The sequence below is a fragment of the Mus musculus genome, chromosome 2, assembly GCF_000001635.26.
Source record: "Mus musculus strain C57BL/6J chromosome 2, GRCm38.p6 C57BL/6J".
Lineage (NCBI taxonomy): Eukaryota > Metazoa > Chordata > Mammalia > Rodentia > Muridae > Mus > Mus musculus.
In genome coordinates, this window is record NC_000068.7 from 15537976 (window position 1) to 15555803 (window position 17828).

The 17828-nt window shown below is 36.5% G+C and overlaps 1 protein-coding gene across 1 annotated transcript in view; it reads left to right on the forward strand.

The window, feature by feature from the left end:
• Positions 1-17828, forward strand: part of Malrd1 (MAM and LDL receptor class A domain containing 1) — a 729079-nt gene that overhangs the window by 11497 nt on the left and 699754 nt on the right. The window contains exon 2 of the mRNA NM_001310455.1: positions 13297-13437. Coding sequence (NP_001297384.1) covers positions 13297-13437 — 141 coding nt within the window. The remainder of the gene's footprint in view (positions 1-13296; positions 13438-17828) is intronic.

The window sequence follows — 17828 nt, forward strand, 5'->3', positions numbered from 1 at the left end:
ATAAAACAGTACTTCTAGATTACTGAATAAACAATATTTGTTAGCCATTGTATTTATTCTAGAAATGAGAACATGACAAGGTTGATACATGAACCCAATAACAGGATTCTCTTTCTCTCTTGTACATTTCTGTTTGTTTTCCTCAAAAATATTAAAAGGAAGTTTTGTTTTCCTTTTTGTTGAAGATATCATATGGGCATCAGCATATGGAAGCTGGGAGTTTAGTAGTAAATAGCATGGTAAAGTTTTGTTAGAAAAGGAGTCCATGTGAAGAAGAATCACATTAGTGTAATAGGTGTACACTTTGTCCTTTCCATTCCTACTGACACTTTGGAACTGGCCATTATCCTTCACCACACCTGCCTCTATGGGCAAAAAGAAGTCTGCCTTTTCCACTTTATTTGGGAACAGAATACCATGGTTCATTCTCTCCTCTCTCTCTCCCTCCCCCTTCCTCCTCCCCTTCTCTCTCTCCCTTCCCCCTCCCCCTTCTCCTCTTCCCCTCTCCCTCTCCCTCCCCCTCTCCCCTTCCCCCTTCCCCTCCCTTTACCCCTCTCACCCTCTCCCTCCCTCTCTCCCTCCTCTCTTCTCTCTGTGTGTTTGTTTCTGCCTAAGGTACCATGCCTGTGTGTTCTCCAGCACCCACAGGTTCTCCTGTCTGTGAGACTCCTGTCCTATGCATGATTACATCTTCCAGCTTAGACCACAAATCAAGGATTCTTCTGTGCTGATGTCATTTTTAGTGCATCAATTTATTTATGGGACTTGAGCTCAGCTCCCCTTTACACTCTGTCAGTGAACTAGAGGTGGCTTGCTCATTACACTGCCTGAAGTAGTTCCTTATATGGTTCTTAAAGGCCAAGCCTTTTCTCTTCCCAAGCCTGAACTTCCAGTTTACCTCCCTCCATTGTTCTCAGTTCTGGCTTTGCTCCCAACTACATTCTTTTCCCAATCTAATCATGTGACATTAAGTCTACACAGATATCCGCTAGGCCTTCCTTTGCTATTTATAGATGCAAATAATATTCATGTAAACATATTCAAATAATGCTTGTTTCTTCTTACATTTCTACTATAATAATTCTAACTTTCCTAGAGCCAATGACCAGAGCAGGGCAATAGTGGGAGATGAAGAAAACAAAAGGATAGTTGTTAAGTTTTCAAAATTCACTGCTAATATCATCTTCCCTGAATTTTCTCAAAGAATCTGGTGAGACTCAGTTGATGGGCTACAATAATGGAATTCTATCCTCACTGTCTTCTAAAGTATCGTAGAGAACTTCAGTATACAAACCCAAGTCTGACCGTGTCCATAATAGAATAAAAATACTTCATGGAGAGAGAACATAGTAGATCTAAATGATAGGTTCTGAGGACATGGAAGCTCATTTGATGAGAAAAGACATTATTTTTAAAGTTGTTTATTTTTTGGTTATGTGTATAAATGCTTTGCCAGTATGCATGTATATATGTGCACCACATGGATGATTGGTGCCAGAAGAAACCCAAGGAAGACACCAGAGCCCTGGGAACTGGACTTACAGATGATATCAATCTACCACCTGGGTGCCAGCAACTGAACCTAGGTGCTCTGTAAGAGCAGCAAGTGCTTTTAACCACTAAGATATTTCTCCAACTCCAAAGTCTCTGTCTATTTCTGTCTCCTCTCTCTCTGTCTCTGTCTCTGTCTGTCTCTGTCTGTCTCTGTGTGTGTGTGTGTGTGTGAGAGAGAGAAAATGAGAGAGAGAGAGAGAGAGAGAGAGAGAGAGAGAGAGAGAGAGAGAGAGAGAGAACCAGCTGGTGACAGTGAAAATAAGCCTGTAATTACTTCAGCCATCACTAGTATAACCATGGAGCACATTGGAACATGGAGTGGAGAGATTTGGCAGAACAACATTATAAAAATATGTCTTATTTGGCTTTACTGAATGCAACAGAAAGAGAATCATTTCCTTAATTTTGTACATTGAAATTTAGGTCTATATTTCTAGGCAAACAAAAAAAAATCATTCCTATGGTACACAAAATAGTCAACTAATCCTCATTGCTGGGTTTTACAAGTTCAAATGACCAAAGAGAGTTGCAGTGTTTTTTGTTTGTTTAGTTTGGATTTTTTTTTTCTGTTGTTAGTTTCTGTTTGTTTGAGTTTTATTTTGATTTTTTTTTTTTGGTTTTTTTTTTTTGTTGTTGTTGTTGTTGTTTTGTTTTTTTCAAGACAGGGTTTCTCTGTATAGCCCTGGCTGTCCTGGAACTCACTTTGTAGACCAGGCTGGCCTCAACCTGACAGTGATCAGCCTACCTGTGCCTCCTGAGTTCTGAGTTAAACATGTGTGCCACCACTGCATGACAGAGTATTGTAGTTTTCAGATTCATAGAGCTTCTCTAAAAATATTTAAAATATCCATAGAAAAACTTTTAAAATTCACTTAGTATTTGACTATTTATTATATATATATATATAAAAAATAATATATACATATATATATGTATATATTTATATATAATACATATATAAAAATTATATATATATATTATAATTTCAAACTTTAAAATAATTTCATGTAACCAAAACAGCAATTCCAGTCAGAATTAATATATTTCATGATTCTTTGGATTTTAGGAGTTATAATACTTTTAAAGTTATTTTCATAGAGGAATAATCTCAACAGTCACTAGGTTCCTATTATTAATATGAAGGAAGTAGAATCTAAGTTCAGAAATCTGGATATATAGATACTTAATGACAATTTGAAACCTAAACTGGAGTTCTGACTCATATTTTGTTTTAAACAGGAATAGCTCTGTATATTAGAATGCTATTTAAACTTACTATATCAATAAACTTCAGAGGATATTATAAAACATAGCAAAATTTCTAAACAAAATTATTACTAGTTACAGCTGTTAGAATATGTGCACAAGCTCTGGGGGTACTGGTTAGACCTCTTCACCTCCTTGGGTACTTTCTATAGCTCTTCCATTGGGGGCCCTGTGTTCCATCCAATAGATGACTGTGAGCATCCACTTCTGTATTTGCCAGGAACTGGCATAGTCTCACAAGAGACAGCTATATAAAAGTCCTTTCAGCAAAATCTTGGTGGCATATGCATCTAGCTGCATATGTAGCAGAAAATGGCCTACTCAGCTATCATTGGGAAGAGAGTCCCCTTGGTCTTTATATGACCCAGTACAGGGGAATGCCAGGGCCAAGAAGTAGAAGTGGGTTGTTAGGAGAGTAGGGCAGGGGGAGGGTATAGAGGATGTTCAGGATAACATTTGAAATGTAAATGAAGAAAATATCTAATAAAAAATTGAAAAAAAAAAAAAAAAGAAAATCCAGGACTCATGTCCAAGGACTTCCATACTGTCCTACTTATATCTCATGAATATTCTACCCTGTGAGAAAAGCACTATTATTACTCCAATTTTATATGTGAAGAAACCAGGATTTAGACATGTAAGTGACTTATTTCCCACTTGAACGGATTGTTCAAGAAAATAAAAAGAAATTAGGTATGGGCCTTGAATTCCTGATCTTTCCAAGACTTTTATCATGAATGGGTGTTGGATTTTGTCAAATGCTTTCTCTGCATCTAACGAGATGATCATGTGGCTTTTGTCTTTGAGTTTGTACAATTTGCTAAACGCATGAAACTCAAGAACGAAGACCAAAGTGTGGACACTTTGCCCCTTCTTAGAATTGGGAATAAAACACCCATGGAAGGAGTTACAGAGACAAAGTTTGGAGCTGTGACGAAAGGATGGACCATCTAGAGACTGCCATATCCGGGGATCCATCCCATAATCAGCTTCCAAACGCTGACACCATTGCACACACTAGCAAGATTTTGATGAAAGGACCTACATAGAGCTCTCTCTTGTGAGACTCTACCGTGCCTAGCAAACACAGAAGTGGATGCTCACAGTCAGCTATTGGATGGATCACAGGGCTCCCAGTGGAGGAGCTAGAGAAAGTACCCAAGGAGCTAAAGGGATCTGCAACCCTATAGGTGGAACAACATCATGAACTAACCAGTACCCCTGAGCTCTTGACTCTAGCTGCATATGTATCAAAAGATGGCCTAGTCGGCCATCACTGGAAAGAGAGGCCCATTGGACTTGCAAACTTTATATGCCCCAGTACAGGAGAATGCCAGGGCCAAAAATTGGGAGTGGGTGGGTAGGGGATTGCGGGGGGGGGGGGTATGGGGGACTTTCGGGATAGCAGTGGAAATGTAAATGAGGAAAATACCTAATAAAAATATTAAAAAAAAGAAATTAGACAAATAAATGGAGAGGAACATGGCTAACAGTTACAGGACTTGCCATTATGCAAATCAGAAGTTGAAGATCTAGGTCTGTAATTTGATGGCTCAGTAAGCTTGGGCAAGTCTCTCAATTTCTGCAAGGTTCAGATGAAAGCAAGGCCAACTCCAGGCCCATTCCACTGATGTTATGGACTTTTTTTTTTTTTTAAAATACACGTGGGACAATAACTAGAGCGGTTGTGGTGGTAAGAGTAATCAGAATGAATGATATATGGGTATTAAATTGTCAATGAAGAAATTCGGTAGTTATAAAAATGCAAGTGAAATGTGGAAAGAAGTTACTGGAAAGAAGGAATTCAGCAGAAGAGGGAGTGGGGAGGAGAGGGGGCAATGGGTAGAAATGCCTGAAACTCTCTAGGTACAGGCCAGGAAATAAATAAACAATTATATGATTAAAAGATGTTACCCCTTTTTACTAATATTATTATGAGATAATTTTTCTGTGCTCATGAATTAAAAATAACTTTGGAACTCCAAATAAGAGTATTGCACAAATTTGTCTTAATATATTTTTACATAAAATCCAAGTCAATTTTTTTATATGTGCCCTATTTTTCTCTCAAATAATTTCAGAGTTGTTATGTATAACTTGTATGAACTTTAGGATGTTTCTGTTAAGGTAAATAAGAAGTGACGATGACAAACTGATGTAGGTTGATTCTAAAAGCATACAGACATCTAAGAATCATAAGTGGATAGTGCAATCACCTTGTTTTAATTAATGTTCCATTGCTGTTTAGACACATCATGACACAGACAGCTTATGCAAGCAAGCATTTAACTGAAGGATTGCTTATAATTGCAGAGGTTGAGTCTATGATGATTACGGTAGGAGCATAGTGGCAGGCAGACAAGCATGGTGCTAGAGCAGTAGCTGAGAGCTTACATCTCAGCTGCAAATTGGAGGCACAGAGGGAGAGGGAGAGAGAGAGAGAGAGAGAGAGAGAGAGAGAGAGAGAGAGAGAGAGAGAAGCCTTGCCTGCTATGAGGCTTTAAAGCCTCAAGGCCCATTCCTAGTGGCACATCTTCTCCAAAGCCACACCACATAATTCTTCTAAAAAATTCCACACAATAAGGACCTAGCATTCAAATATGTGAGCTTTGGAGGGCCATTTTCATTCAAATCATCACATTCTACTCTGTGGCCCCAATATACTTGTTGACACAATGTACTTAACCCAGTATCAAAAGTCCCCACTGTCTTTCACAGTCTCAAGACTATTTAAAAGTCCAAACCTGAAGTCTCTTCTGAGACTCAAGGCAATCTTTTAATTGCAACTCCATGTAAAATAAAAATGTAAATTACGTACTTCTAACATACAATGGTATAGAATATGTGTTACCATTTGAAATGGTAGGGAGTTAGGCATTGTGAGGAAATACTTAAACCAATCCTGGACCAATACCTATCAGGGCAAACTTAAAATCTTTTAAATTTAAACCTGATGTCAAAGTACTTAAGTAATCTTTCTTTAGTACTTAAGTAATATTTTCTTCCTTGTCCATTAATTTTTGTTGACCCCTTTCTCTCTTGGCCTATTTGCAGTTTTTATCAGCAGACATTCCATAGCTTTAGCATCTCCAACATCTTCGGGTCTCCAAAAAAGAAACAAAAAAGAATCTAAGATTCACCTTGACAAATTCTTGCATTGACCTCTCCAGTCTTCTATGCACAAACTCTCATGTTACACTCTTGACCTCAGTGGCTTTGTCTAACCATGGAGGAAAATTCAACAACCCTTATACTCCTGTGCCTTTCATAACTCTAAGTCAGGAGTTTGTGTCCAATGCTGCCAAGTTCTGCTTGTTTGGACTGCAGCATGAATTCCTTATTGAGTTGAATTTGTACAACTTTTCTTTGTAGTTTACTTTCAGGTGTAGGAAATCCCTTGGGCATTCTTCTTTTATAGGTTGAAGGATGAGCTAGGTGGTGTCTTGCCTGATGACAGCACACCCTTTATTGCACTAAGCATCAGGCCTTTTCTTAAAGTAATTTTCTTGAGCATAAGATTTGAGTCTAATAACTAATAACCATGTGATACCATCAGTATTAGGATATCTTGAAGTATTCTCTGCCAATGATATTAGTCTGAAACTCTTTAGTTTAACTCTTTACAGATTTTTGGATAAGGGCAGGAAACAGGCATATTCTATGCTAAAATATCATAAGAGTGGTACCTACCACAGTTGCTAATACTGCTCCGCTCTGAAACCACTTGAATTGTGCCCCAGAGTCCACATTGGTTTAAACACTACTATCTTCCAGTTTTCTAGGACTGCCTGTTTAGTCCCATGTAAAGTGTTCAACTGATTTTGTACAGCAAAACACAAAAATATTTACACACACTATAAAGTAACATGGCTAGGCCTGTCACAATACTGTAATACTGGCACCAAATTTTGTCTCAGATACTATTTTATGTGAAAAGTCATCAACCATATTTGCTGTGAAAAGACGCCATTCATAATCAGGGCAACTTACAAAAGAAGACATTTAACTGGGGGCTTGCTTACAGTTCCATAGGGTGATTCCATGAACATTAGTTGAGAGCACAGTTACAGGCATAAAAGTATGTGCTGGAGCAGTAGCTAGGAACTCACATCCTATGTGCAACTTGGAGGGGGACTGGGAGAAGAAGGGCCAGAGACTGGGACTTGCATTCACTCTTGAAACCTTGGTGATTTACCTCCTCTCACAAAATCCTTTCCAAAACAGTTCTGACAAATAGAATCAAGCATTCAAACATGTGCGCTAAAGAGATCAGTCTCATTCAAACCACTACAGATTTCAATTAATGACAAACATATGAATATCTATTTAATTTGTGCCCTTTGTTGTAGCTAAATAAATATTTCAACATGAACTTTTACTATTTCCGTGGTAGTTCATCTCTTTCTTCCAAACTCCCTTTTTCTTGTAAGAGTTGAATTGGAATCTTGTTTCCAAAAATCAACCTTAGAGTGCACTTAAACTTGGAATGAATTATTTTCTTTTTTGTAAATGTGTCTATGAGGACCTGTTTCTTATTTCAAAAACAATCTTCACAAAATTCTCCTTATTTCAAGTAGCACTCTCAAGGACTTTCCCTTCTGGGCAACTGTTGAATGACTACATGTTGATCCGTCAATTTGTAGGATATGTCAGTCTCTTAAATATATTTTGATAGCTAGAATTGTTTCATAGCTGCAAATTGTTTTGTCCATAACAGGCAATAGAAATATGAAAGACATGGATGAATCATATGAAATGTGGATTAGCATTTTGTATCTGAGTATGATTTGTCTAAAATTGTTTGTGCTTCTGGCCTGCAAGAACACTGGAACAAAAACTATTCCCAGCACATTTGAACGCTGGCAGTACAAGAAAAGTCTTTCTGAGAGGAAATAAACCTGTTGTGTCCGGCCAGCAGACCACAACCTGGGTTCTAGCCTGGAAAGGCATTTTGGAAACCTGGAAGAGAAGAGGGGCTAGGTGGCGAGAGAAAAGAATGTAGCCAAGACAGTTACTCTGATCAAGGCTCAAATTTTATTGTTGCGACACTAGTTATGAAGGAAGGGGGAGGGGACCCGATTCCCGCCGAATAATCTCTGGTCCAGTAGAAAGGTGCACGTGTGTGGCTCCGCAGGTTCCAGCAGTGGGCGTGGCAGAATGAATGAGCAGGAAGCTCCACCCCTGAGCAAGCAGGTTTCAGGCTGGGGGAGGGGAGACTACATAAACCTACTCAGTATTGTAGTTTCTTTCCTTCAGTGGAATAACATAATCTCATCAGAAGAAGCCATATAATGAAAAATAGCAAATTTGGTGGGACCAATAGCCTTGTGAGAGTATTTTAAAATATTAAAATAATTCATCATACCTACATGATGTCTATCCTGTTAACAGCTTCTACAATATTTGAAATAAATTATAAAAATTAAAATATTATCTGTATTAGGCAAGAAATGTGGGGCATTTTATTTCTTTAAGAGTGCTTCTTAGAAAACAGACATGAGGCTTCTTTTTGTTGAATGAGATATCTTTAGTGTAACATGAAAAGTGAAAGGGATGTTCAAAAAAGGATAGATTGAACTTTGCTAAAATAAAAGACATGGTTAATCCTACCCTAGGCCATGAACAATTACTAAACACTTAAAATATCACCAGAGCTCATACGTCTGAACTGAGAGTGTGCATGTCCCAGAGAGAATGATGTTAGGAAAAAAAAAGACATTTAATAGTCAAAAGACACTAACAACAGGTTGAGAAGGCAATCCTTAAAATAGGAGAAAATTTTCCAAATCATACATCTGATGAAGGATTTGTATCAAGGATATAAATGGAACTCCAAGTTAACAGCAAAATATCAAACATCAATACCAAACAAAAATAATTTGACAACTTCATGTTTAAAATAATTAGTGAAGAAGTTGAATAAATGTTTCTCCACAGACGATATACAAGTGTCGAGCAAGCAAATAAAATTGACCTCAAGGTTGCTGGTGACTAAATAAATACACTTCAAAACCACACTGAGATGGAGATTTTAGGTCACATTCATTGGGGAAGCTGTTATAAAAACAAGGAAAATATTCTAGAAAATAAATATTGGTAATAATTTGGAGAGGCTAGAACATATTCTTTGATTATAGGGATGCAAAATCTTACAGACACATTGAAAATAGATGTAAATTTTTCAAAAATACAGAATTAGAATTGACACATGTTTCAAGAATTTCACTTTTGGGTATATAGTCAAGAGAAACAATAATTGAAAATTAAACTATATATTTGTTTTCTCAAGTTGATGGCAGAGTTATTCACCATAGTCCAAAGATGAAATCTACTCAGTATCATTAGACAGTTGATTGTTTAAATATGATGTTAGATATGTCTCTCTCTCTCTCTCTCTCTGTGTGTGTGTGTGTGTGTATGTGTGTGTGTGTGTGTGTGTGTCTTTTGACAATGATATTTAGTCTCTGGAAAAAGGATACTCTTACACATTATTACTTATGCCAATTTTGAGGACATTATACTACATGAAGCAAACCAGTTATAGAACAAATGATATATGATTCCATATATTCCAAGTAGTCAAATTCATTGAAAAAGAAAGTAGACTGAGAACTTCCAGGAAATTGAGGTGTTAAGAAATGGGTGTGGGGACTGGTAGGTTGATGAGTCTAAAATCTCAGTGTAGTGATATAAGAAGCATTCTAGAATGTATGGCAAAGTTAATTCAATAACAAGGTAAAAAATAAACACCACATGCTCATATACTTAAAATGATAAATTTTTATGTAATCCACATTTTCCACAATACAAACTAATTGAAGATTATGATTGTGTTTCCTAGAAGTTTTAGAAAGGGAGAACTGAGCTTTGCCGACTTGAGTCTAGGAAAACTCTGAGGTGTGATTTGGTTTTGATGTTTCTATCTTATCTCCCTCTTTCTTCCATTGTACCTCGACCAAGGACATTAGATTTTAATGATTACCCAAATCTATCCTTTCGTGAAACTAAATAGAGTTCTAAGTTTTCTGACTCCCCTCATGTTGATCACAATTACGAACTTGTTTGCTTCCCATTTTCTGAGAAATGTGACTGAAGCCAGCTTTGATAATTTGATATATTTTTATTATGTTGTAAAAGATTCACTCTATGAGAGATCTTCAGAAATTAATGGTCAGATATGGTATCATAGATGCTGGTTCCAAAGATAATTAGGTTTTCTGAGAAACCTTTCACCACACAATATAGAAATGTTTTCCCTTCTTTTACTAGTTTAGGTCTAGCCTTTGGGGTCAAAAAAGTAAAAGCAAAAAGATGCATTTCATAAGTTGAAAAGAACACACAATAATTCTACCAAATGCTCACGTACTTAACTGTTCATTACATTGTCAAAATGTGATTAAATCCATACAATGTAGCTATATTAGCAGCAGGCTACATAGTGGCAGCTTTTATTATACAAAATACATTTAGGCTTGAATGCCAAGTCACATATTGAATTAGAAAACAAACCAGCCACAATTTTATGAAATTTACAAAAAGTGGTTTAAAATGTGCAATTCTATACTGGTGGGAAAATGAATACTTATGAAAATTTCGAAACCTTTGAATAATCCAGTAGCTCATGATTGCTTTTTCAAACAAAATTAGTTGAAAATACGTGCTGATTAGATTCATTTTATAACAAAAGAATCCCCGTTGAGAGTATTCAGAGGGAAAAGATATTTTATTTAGCTATTTTTCTCTAGTTTTAACATTCCCAGAAATCATCATTACCTCTGTATGAAAAAGAACAAAGAATTTTGCAAATAGAACATTAACTCAGCAATTGTATTGAAGGTAATCTCTTGGTATTAACTGATGTTTGTCAGCACTCTGAGAATGTGTGCACATTTATACACATGATTGCTGAAATATGGAGAGTAAAGAAGTTTTTAATTATGGATCTTTGTAAAAAATTGTAAGAAACCAAAATAAAATTTGAAAAATGAATACAGATTTATGCAAATGCACTGAGTTGAGTAGATAGCACACAATTTTATCTGGCTTAATGACAAGGATATGTTTTGAGAAGTGTACTTTTAGGTGATTTCATAGTTCTGTGAATATACTTAACCAATATATTGTAGTCTGTTGTGCATACATAATGGGGCTACTTCAATTAGCCCTCAGTCTTCCTCTGTACATTTATACAAAGGATGGCATAATTTAGTTCAGGGTTTGTACAGCCAGACAACCTAAATATTTCAAAAGGCTTATGAACTCATTAGTTTAACTTTTCACAACTCATAGACTAATACATATTTTACTTAGGGCTAGAATAGTGTCAACTGTCTATAAAAGGTTGGTTCCCTTAGGTTGGCTAGAGTTAGTTATCTTTTATTCTAATAAAAATGGGATGGGAAGTACACTAATTAGACCTCAGAGTAGGGCTTTAGTAACTGAGAGGAACAAGACAGCATTGCAGTCTTGACCCATCACTTAATCTATCCTTACTTATCACAGTCACTTAATATGTGAGAAGTCATCACCTCAGATTCCTCTTCTTTAAAATGGAAAAAAAAAAAAAAACAGTTTCCTGAGGCTGCTGAGGATATAAACTCTTGTGGGAGGAATGATTAGTATTAAACACTGAAGATTCTTGCTAGTGGAACAGAACACTGCTCTTTAGCCAACTCTCCCAAAATAAGGCAGCTAGTATTAAAGCTAATAAAAGACAGCATTGGTACAGGAGATGCTTCAACATTACATTTTCATTCTCATAAAGATATCAATAGAATGGCTATGAGTAAATCATACTTTCATCTAAAAGTGACTAAGTGAAAATTATGGGATTTTTTTTGTCACTGAGTTATTAGACATTATCTGAAAATCCACAAGCATATGTACTCACATTGTGGCTAGTGCAACAAGAGAAGAATGATGCTCTGCAAAGAGCGGTCTCTGGTGTTGTAAAGGCCTGTAACCCAGCTAAGGCTGTTTGAAGGTACTAGTTTAAGGATAGGTGTCACTGTGAAGCTTACAACCAGGGAAGGGGCTATTTGCATTTGAGAACTTTAACTCTTATGACACGATGTTTCCTGACATTGCTTAGTAAAATAAACAATAGTGGCCTATGCATTTTTAGGAAACACACACACACACACACACACACAGAGACAGAGACAGAGACACACACACACATCTTCACATCCTTATGTTTCTCCCAAGTTTCTTCAACCAATTGTATGTGAATGGGAAGGGGCCCAGAACTGCAACTACCATGACAAAAGCAGGAATGTTTATCCCAATGCTGGGATTCAATCAAGAAGCTATATACTTAGTTCCAAAGATACATACCACAGACAGACAATTTTCAGTCATGGAAGATTTTATAATTGCTCTTTTGAAACCTGAAATTCTGTTGTCACCAGGTGGCAGGCAAATCAGTACTCAAATGAAGATGGAAATGTCATACTAACCCTTATGTTTCATAGTACCCCGAGTTGTAAAATATCATTGTGTGTATAATGTTACTAGAGCGGCACAGGAGTTCTTTGAGGGAGACAAGGTAAGCTGTTGATTTTTTTTTAAGGTATTGTGGATTTATTTTTTTTAATTAACTCATTTGATTTTTCACTTTATAACCCAATACCAGCCCTTTCTCTTCTCCCTTAACTGTCCTTGTTTCTCCCCATTCCACCTTGCCCTTCTCTTTTGAAAAGGGGAAGCACCTCTCTGGTTTGTTACACCTTACTAATCAACCTCCCTACACAAAACATCCAAACAACAAGAAGGACCCTAGGGAGGATGGTTGAATCTTTCTCAAAGGTGGGAACAAAGTAGATACCAGAGGTCGATGTAAGGAAGGAACTGAGTGGGAGAAGGGATGGGATGAGATGGGAGGGTAGAAATCATGTATAGGAAAAGTAGGGAAGAGAGATGGGAGAGCTGCAGGTGGGGGAAACCTCTAGGACATGCCAGAGACTTGGGATGGGGGAGGCCCCAGAGAGTCTTCGGGGTGACTCTAGCTGAGACTCCTAGCAGTGGGAGATATGGATTCTGAAGTGGCCACTTCCTATACCAGGCAGGACTCCCAGTGGAAGGATAAAAACAGAAACCCACCCACAAAACTTTTGACCCAAAATGTTCTCTGTCTACAAGATGTGAAGGGCTGTTGATATTCTTCTCTTATGAGTAAACATGAAACTTCCTGTGGTTGAAGGGTTTGATCAAGTCACTCAGCTAATTGGAACTCAAATTCACAGAATATTCCAAGTTCCCTGGCTCAGTGAGATATTGTTTCCCTTTGAGAGCACAGGGTTTTGTGTATTGGTCATTTATTAGAATGTTATGTGCAAAAAGATTTGCATTAGTAGAGTTAGAACAGTGAAACATAGTCCTTTTCTTTTGTTACCCTTTCTTATTCTGAATCTGCTGTATTCTTTAACTCGAGGAGAAAGGAAGATGTGCGAAGTAATTTCCTCTATTGTTCCTTAGGCTGGAGTTATGGGAGATGCAACTTTGAGGACAGGCTCTGTAGCATGACAGAGGACCAGACCCTGCAACCTGGTTGGACAAGAAGAAGTGGGATAATTAGTAATTCACCTCCATTTTGGGACCACAATGGAAACATATCTGGTAACTGCTATGAACCTCTTTTTCAGTTATGCAATATATTTCACAATACATTTCGTGGTCTACACCATCTTTATGTCAACTAATCCATGTTTATTTCACTTCACATGGTATCTCCAGTCCTACCATGTTCCTGAATAAGGGGATGATTTTCTACTTTACAGCTAAATAAATAAAAGGCTACTCTACATATATACCACATTTTAAAATTAATGCACCAATTTCTGGGTGCTCAAGCTCATTTCAAAGCCTACCTATGGTTCATCTTGCCTCAGTAAGCAGATATTTAGGAATCTTTTCCTGTGAGTGTATCCCCGACTAGTATAGCATACCTACATAAATATAGCAGTTTTTCTGGAACACTCATACTAATTTCTATAATAAACAGATAAATTTATATTCTTGAACATATTAGTTTCCTTTTAACTTTTATTTTTATATTGGTTTAACCCTTATTTTATCCTGTGTAATTGGTCAGAGACAGAGCATCTTTATTGATATCTTTACATGAAATATATGTATTATTTCATCCTCTAAAATACTTCTGATTATAAATGTAGCACAAAAAAATTCATGCCTAAATTCCTGGCACCATACCATGTCTATTTTGCTAACATTTGGGTTGGATTTCCATTTATTCATTACTTAAAGAACTTCATTCATTCAATATTGTGTGTTTAACTTACATTAAGTAATTGAGTGATTACCTTAATTTAGAATTGGCATAATGGAATTCCATACATGGTTTTAACTTTTTTGTTTCCACATAACATGAAAAAAGTTAACACATTAGCTTGTGTAAATAAAACTTTCCTTTAAAAAGAAATAGGTGATATTTTTCTTAATAAATACAATGACATATCCAGATATGGATATTACCATGGAGATCATTTAAGCTAAGTAAATTCTTAAGGTTTACATAAATATAAATATTAGTCTTGTGGGTTATAAAGGACATTTTATTGTTGTGTCCTAGTTCTCTGAACTTTAAGAGCAGAAATGATGATACCAAGTTCACAGAATTAACTTAAGGGTAGGATAGATTAAGAGCTAAGTGACACATTTTTGTTAGTTTATCAAAAATAGGTACTCAAAAACAGCAGATACTCCCAGTTCTAAACGATGTTAATGTTATTAGCAAGATACAATTCTATATATTTTGACTATGAAGGAAAAAATAAACTAACTTTATTGGAACAAAGAACCAGTTTCACAAATAGGACCAACTACTCCTACAATACAATGAGGTTATTGTGGGTTGAGTCATGGCAGACATTGATAGTGACTGACTTGGCTGCTGAGATTCTATTTATTGCAGTGTCTTATAAGTTATTTAGTTGTTGCTTTCACCTTACTCTTCATTGTTCTCAGGGACTCTTTCATGTGTGTGTTTGTTCCTCCCAGCTTTATTCACACACACAGTGGCTCCTCTTTCTCTAAAGAGTTTATTATTTACTCCCATACTAACTCACTCTGTATCTTGAGCTAGGTAATCTAAAAAGCTATAAACTTCTGCTGTTTTCTCTCTCTTTAAAACAGAAAAAAAAAAAAAACCCACTATTTCTTTTTGTGTTCCTCCAGCTCAGTGTTAATATTTTTATAGTTTAATGGAAGAGATAAAATTGGACAGTTTACCACCAAATGATGCTTTCAAATACATCATATGAGTTTGTTTAAATCAGCAGGAGTTGTACTTAACTATGTTGCCAGCCTTTGGACCACTTTCCCCTAACTAAGCTGCCTTGTCTAGCTACAATAGGTGAAGATGAGCCTAGTTCTACTGGAACTTGGTTTGCCAAGGCAAGATGAAATCTTGCTCCCCCTTTTGGACCTTTTATGAGGAGAAAGGGAGGACAGGAGAATGGTGGCATAATAGGTGAGGGGGATGTGGTAGGAGGTGAGGAGGAAGGGGAAGCTATGTTTGGGATATAAAGTAAATAAGTTAACTTAAAAGTTGTTGGGAGTCAGAGTAGATAAAATTTGACAGTGTGTGTCACTGGCTGTACAGGCTTACCATTTTCCATCTTAAAATGAGATGATGATAACTAAGAGAGACCCAGGCGAAAGAGTTTAATTATCCCTTGGCATAATGAACCGATGCTCCTAATAGTATTTGTGAGTCATTTATAAATACAATTAATATTAAGCTGTGAATAATCTCTAGCAGCAATTTTAGTAACTGTCCTAACTTTAGATATTAACTCCTTAAAAATATTTATTAAAAATATTTTTAGAATCTTGACTCCATTTGAAATCCTTGGTTCATAAGTATTAATGACATTTTTGATTAACTTTTTCTTGAAATAATTTGCCTGTGCTTCAAAATAAGATTTTCATCATGTATCCAGTATCTTGAGTTTTCAGAATTGAACTTGAAAAATCTATTAGTGTATTAAAATATCACTCCAGCCAGAATTTGAAATCCAATAAGGTTCAGGAGCAGAGATGGAAGTGTAGTATTTATTTTTAAAAGCATACTACATTATATTTGGTAAAGTAATATCACAATCAGAAATTCAAATACATCTTTGAAATGACAATATGACTTTTAAAAAAGAATAGGCATATTCTTCTCTCTTTTTTCTTTCTAAGATTCAAAGGATCAAGGAGTTTGCTGTGAGACCATGTGTTCTAGAAATGTCAGATCCTATACCTATAAAGCCTCACTAATATGAGTGCCTATGCATAATCTGAACAAGTACAAAAACAATAGGCATTCCAAAGTGGACAGGAAAAGCCCACAAGGTCTCTACTCCTCACAAAGAACTAAATGCACCTTAGTAATGCAGCTAGTGGGATAAATGATCTTTCCCCAGGAAGAGCATACCGACTGACCACCCAATACTAAGTGATCATCCCTGAAAGCATACATACATGTAACATTATACAGACTAAGTTATATTTAGATATGTATATACACGTACAAATGTAGCAAAAATTAATGGGAGAAAGGTCATAAATTTAAAAGAGAGGTATACAGCCTATTTGGAGGGAGGAACGAAAAGGGAAATTGGTGTAATTCTATTTGTAATCTCAAAAATAAAAAGTTCTAAAGAGTTTCAATGGATTAAGGAATTTGAGTAGTATATAATGCATTATGTATAGAGGCATTTTAGAGGTAGAATCCAGGGCCTTGAGAGATGGCTCTGCAGTTAAGAGTGCTTGTTGCTTTTCCAGAGGGCTTGAATTGCAGTCCTTGAACCCACTTCTGTCAGCTCACAATCACCTATTATTCTAACCCCAAGGGACCTGATGCCATATTCTGCTTTTCAAATGCAATGCACAAGGGTGCATACCCAGATAAACATATATACACATAAAATTTTAAAAAGAAATCTTTAAAAAACACATAATCTACTATAAATATAAAATGTATGGGCTAGCAAAATAAGTTTATAATTCTAATATTTTTATTCATGTCACAGTTAATGGTTCTCTTCTTTGGGAATGCTTTTATATGATTTTAGATACCTTATACTATGCTAAGTTCTTACATGAGATAAACCCATAGATTATGAAACAGGTTCAATATTAAACAACACTTTAGTAATAACACATTTATTTTTGTCGACAGAACATGTATTACATCCATAATCTATATACACATGGTAACTCTAAAAGATAGTCTTACCTTTTAAATTATATTAAAACAATTCTTATATTTGCTATAATATTTGCTATTCCTTTCCAATTTTCTGATGATAACATTTATTGTTATTATTATTATTACATATTTTCTTTATTTACATTTAAAATGTTATCCCCTTTCCTCATTTTCCCTCCAAAAACCTCCTATCCCTTCCCCCGTCCCCCTGTTCACCAAGCCACCCACTTCTGCTTCCATGTCCTGATATTCCCATATACTGGGGCATCAAGCCTTCACAGGACAAAGGGCCTCTCCTCCCATTGATGTACAACAAGGTCATCCTCTGCTACATATGCTGCTGGAGCCATGGGTCTCTCCATGTGTACTCTTTGGTTGGTAGTTTAGTCCCAGGGAGCTCTGGGAGGTACTGGTTTGTTGATATTGTTGTTCCTTTGGGGGGTTACAAAACCCTTCAGCTCCTTGGGTCCCTTCTCTTGTTCATCCATTGGGGGCACTGTGCTCAGTCCAATGGTTGTCTGAGAGCATCCACCTCTGTATTTGTCGGGCATTGGCAGAGCTTCTCAGGGGACAGCTATATCAGGCTCCTGTCAGCAAGCACTTGTTGGCATCCACAATAGTATCTGGGTTGGTAACTGTATAAGGGAGGAATCCCTAGTGGAGGAGTTTCTGGATGGTCATTCCTTCAGTCTCAGCTCCACGCATTGTCTCTGTAACTCCTTCCATGGGTATTAAGTTCCCCCTTATAAGAAGGTCCAAAGTATCCACACTTTGGTCTTCCTTCTTCTTG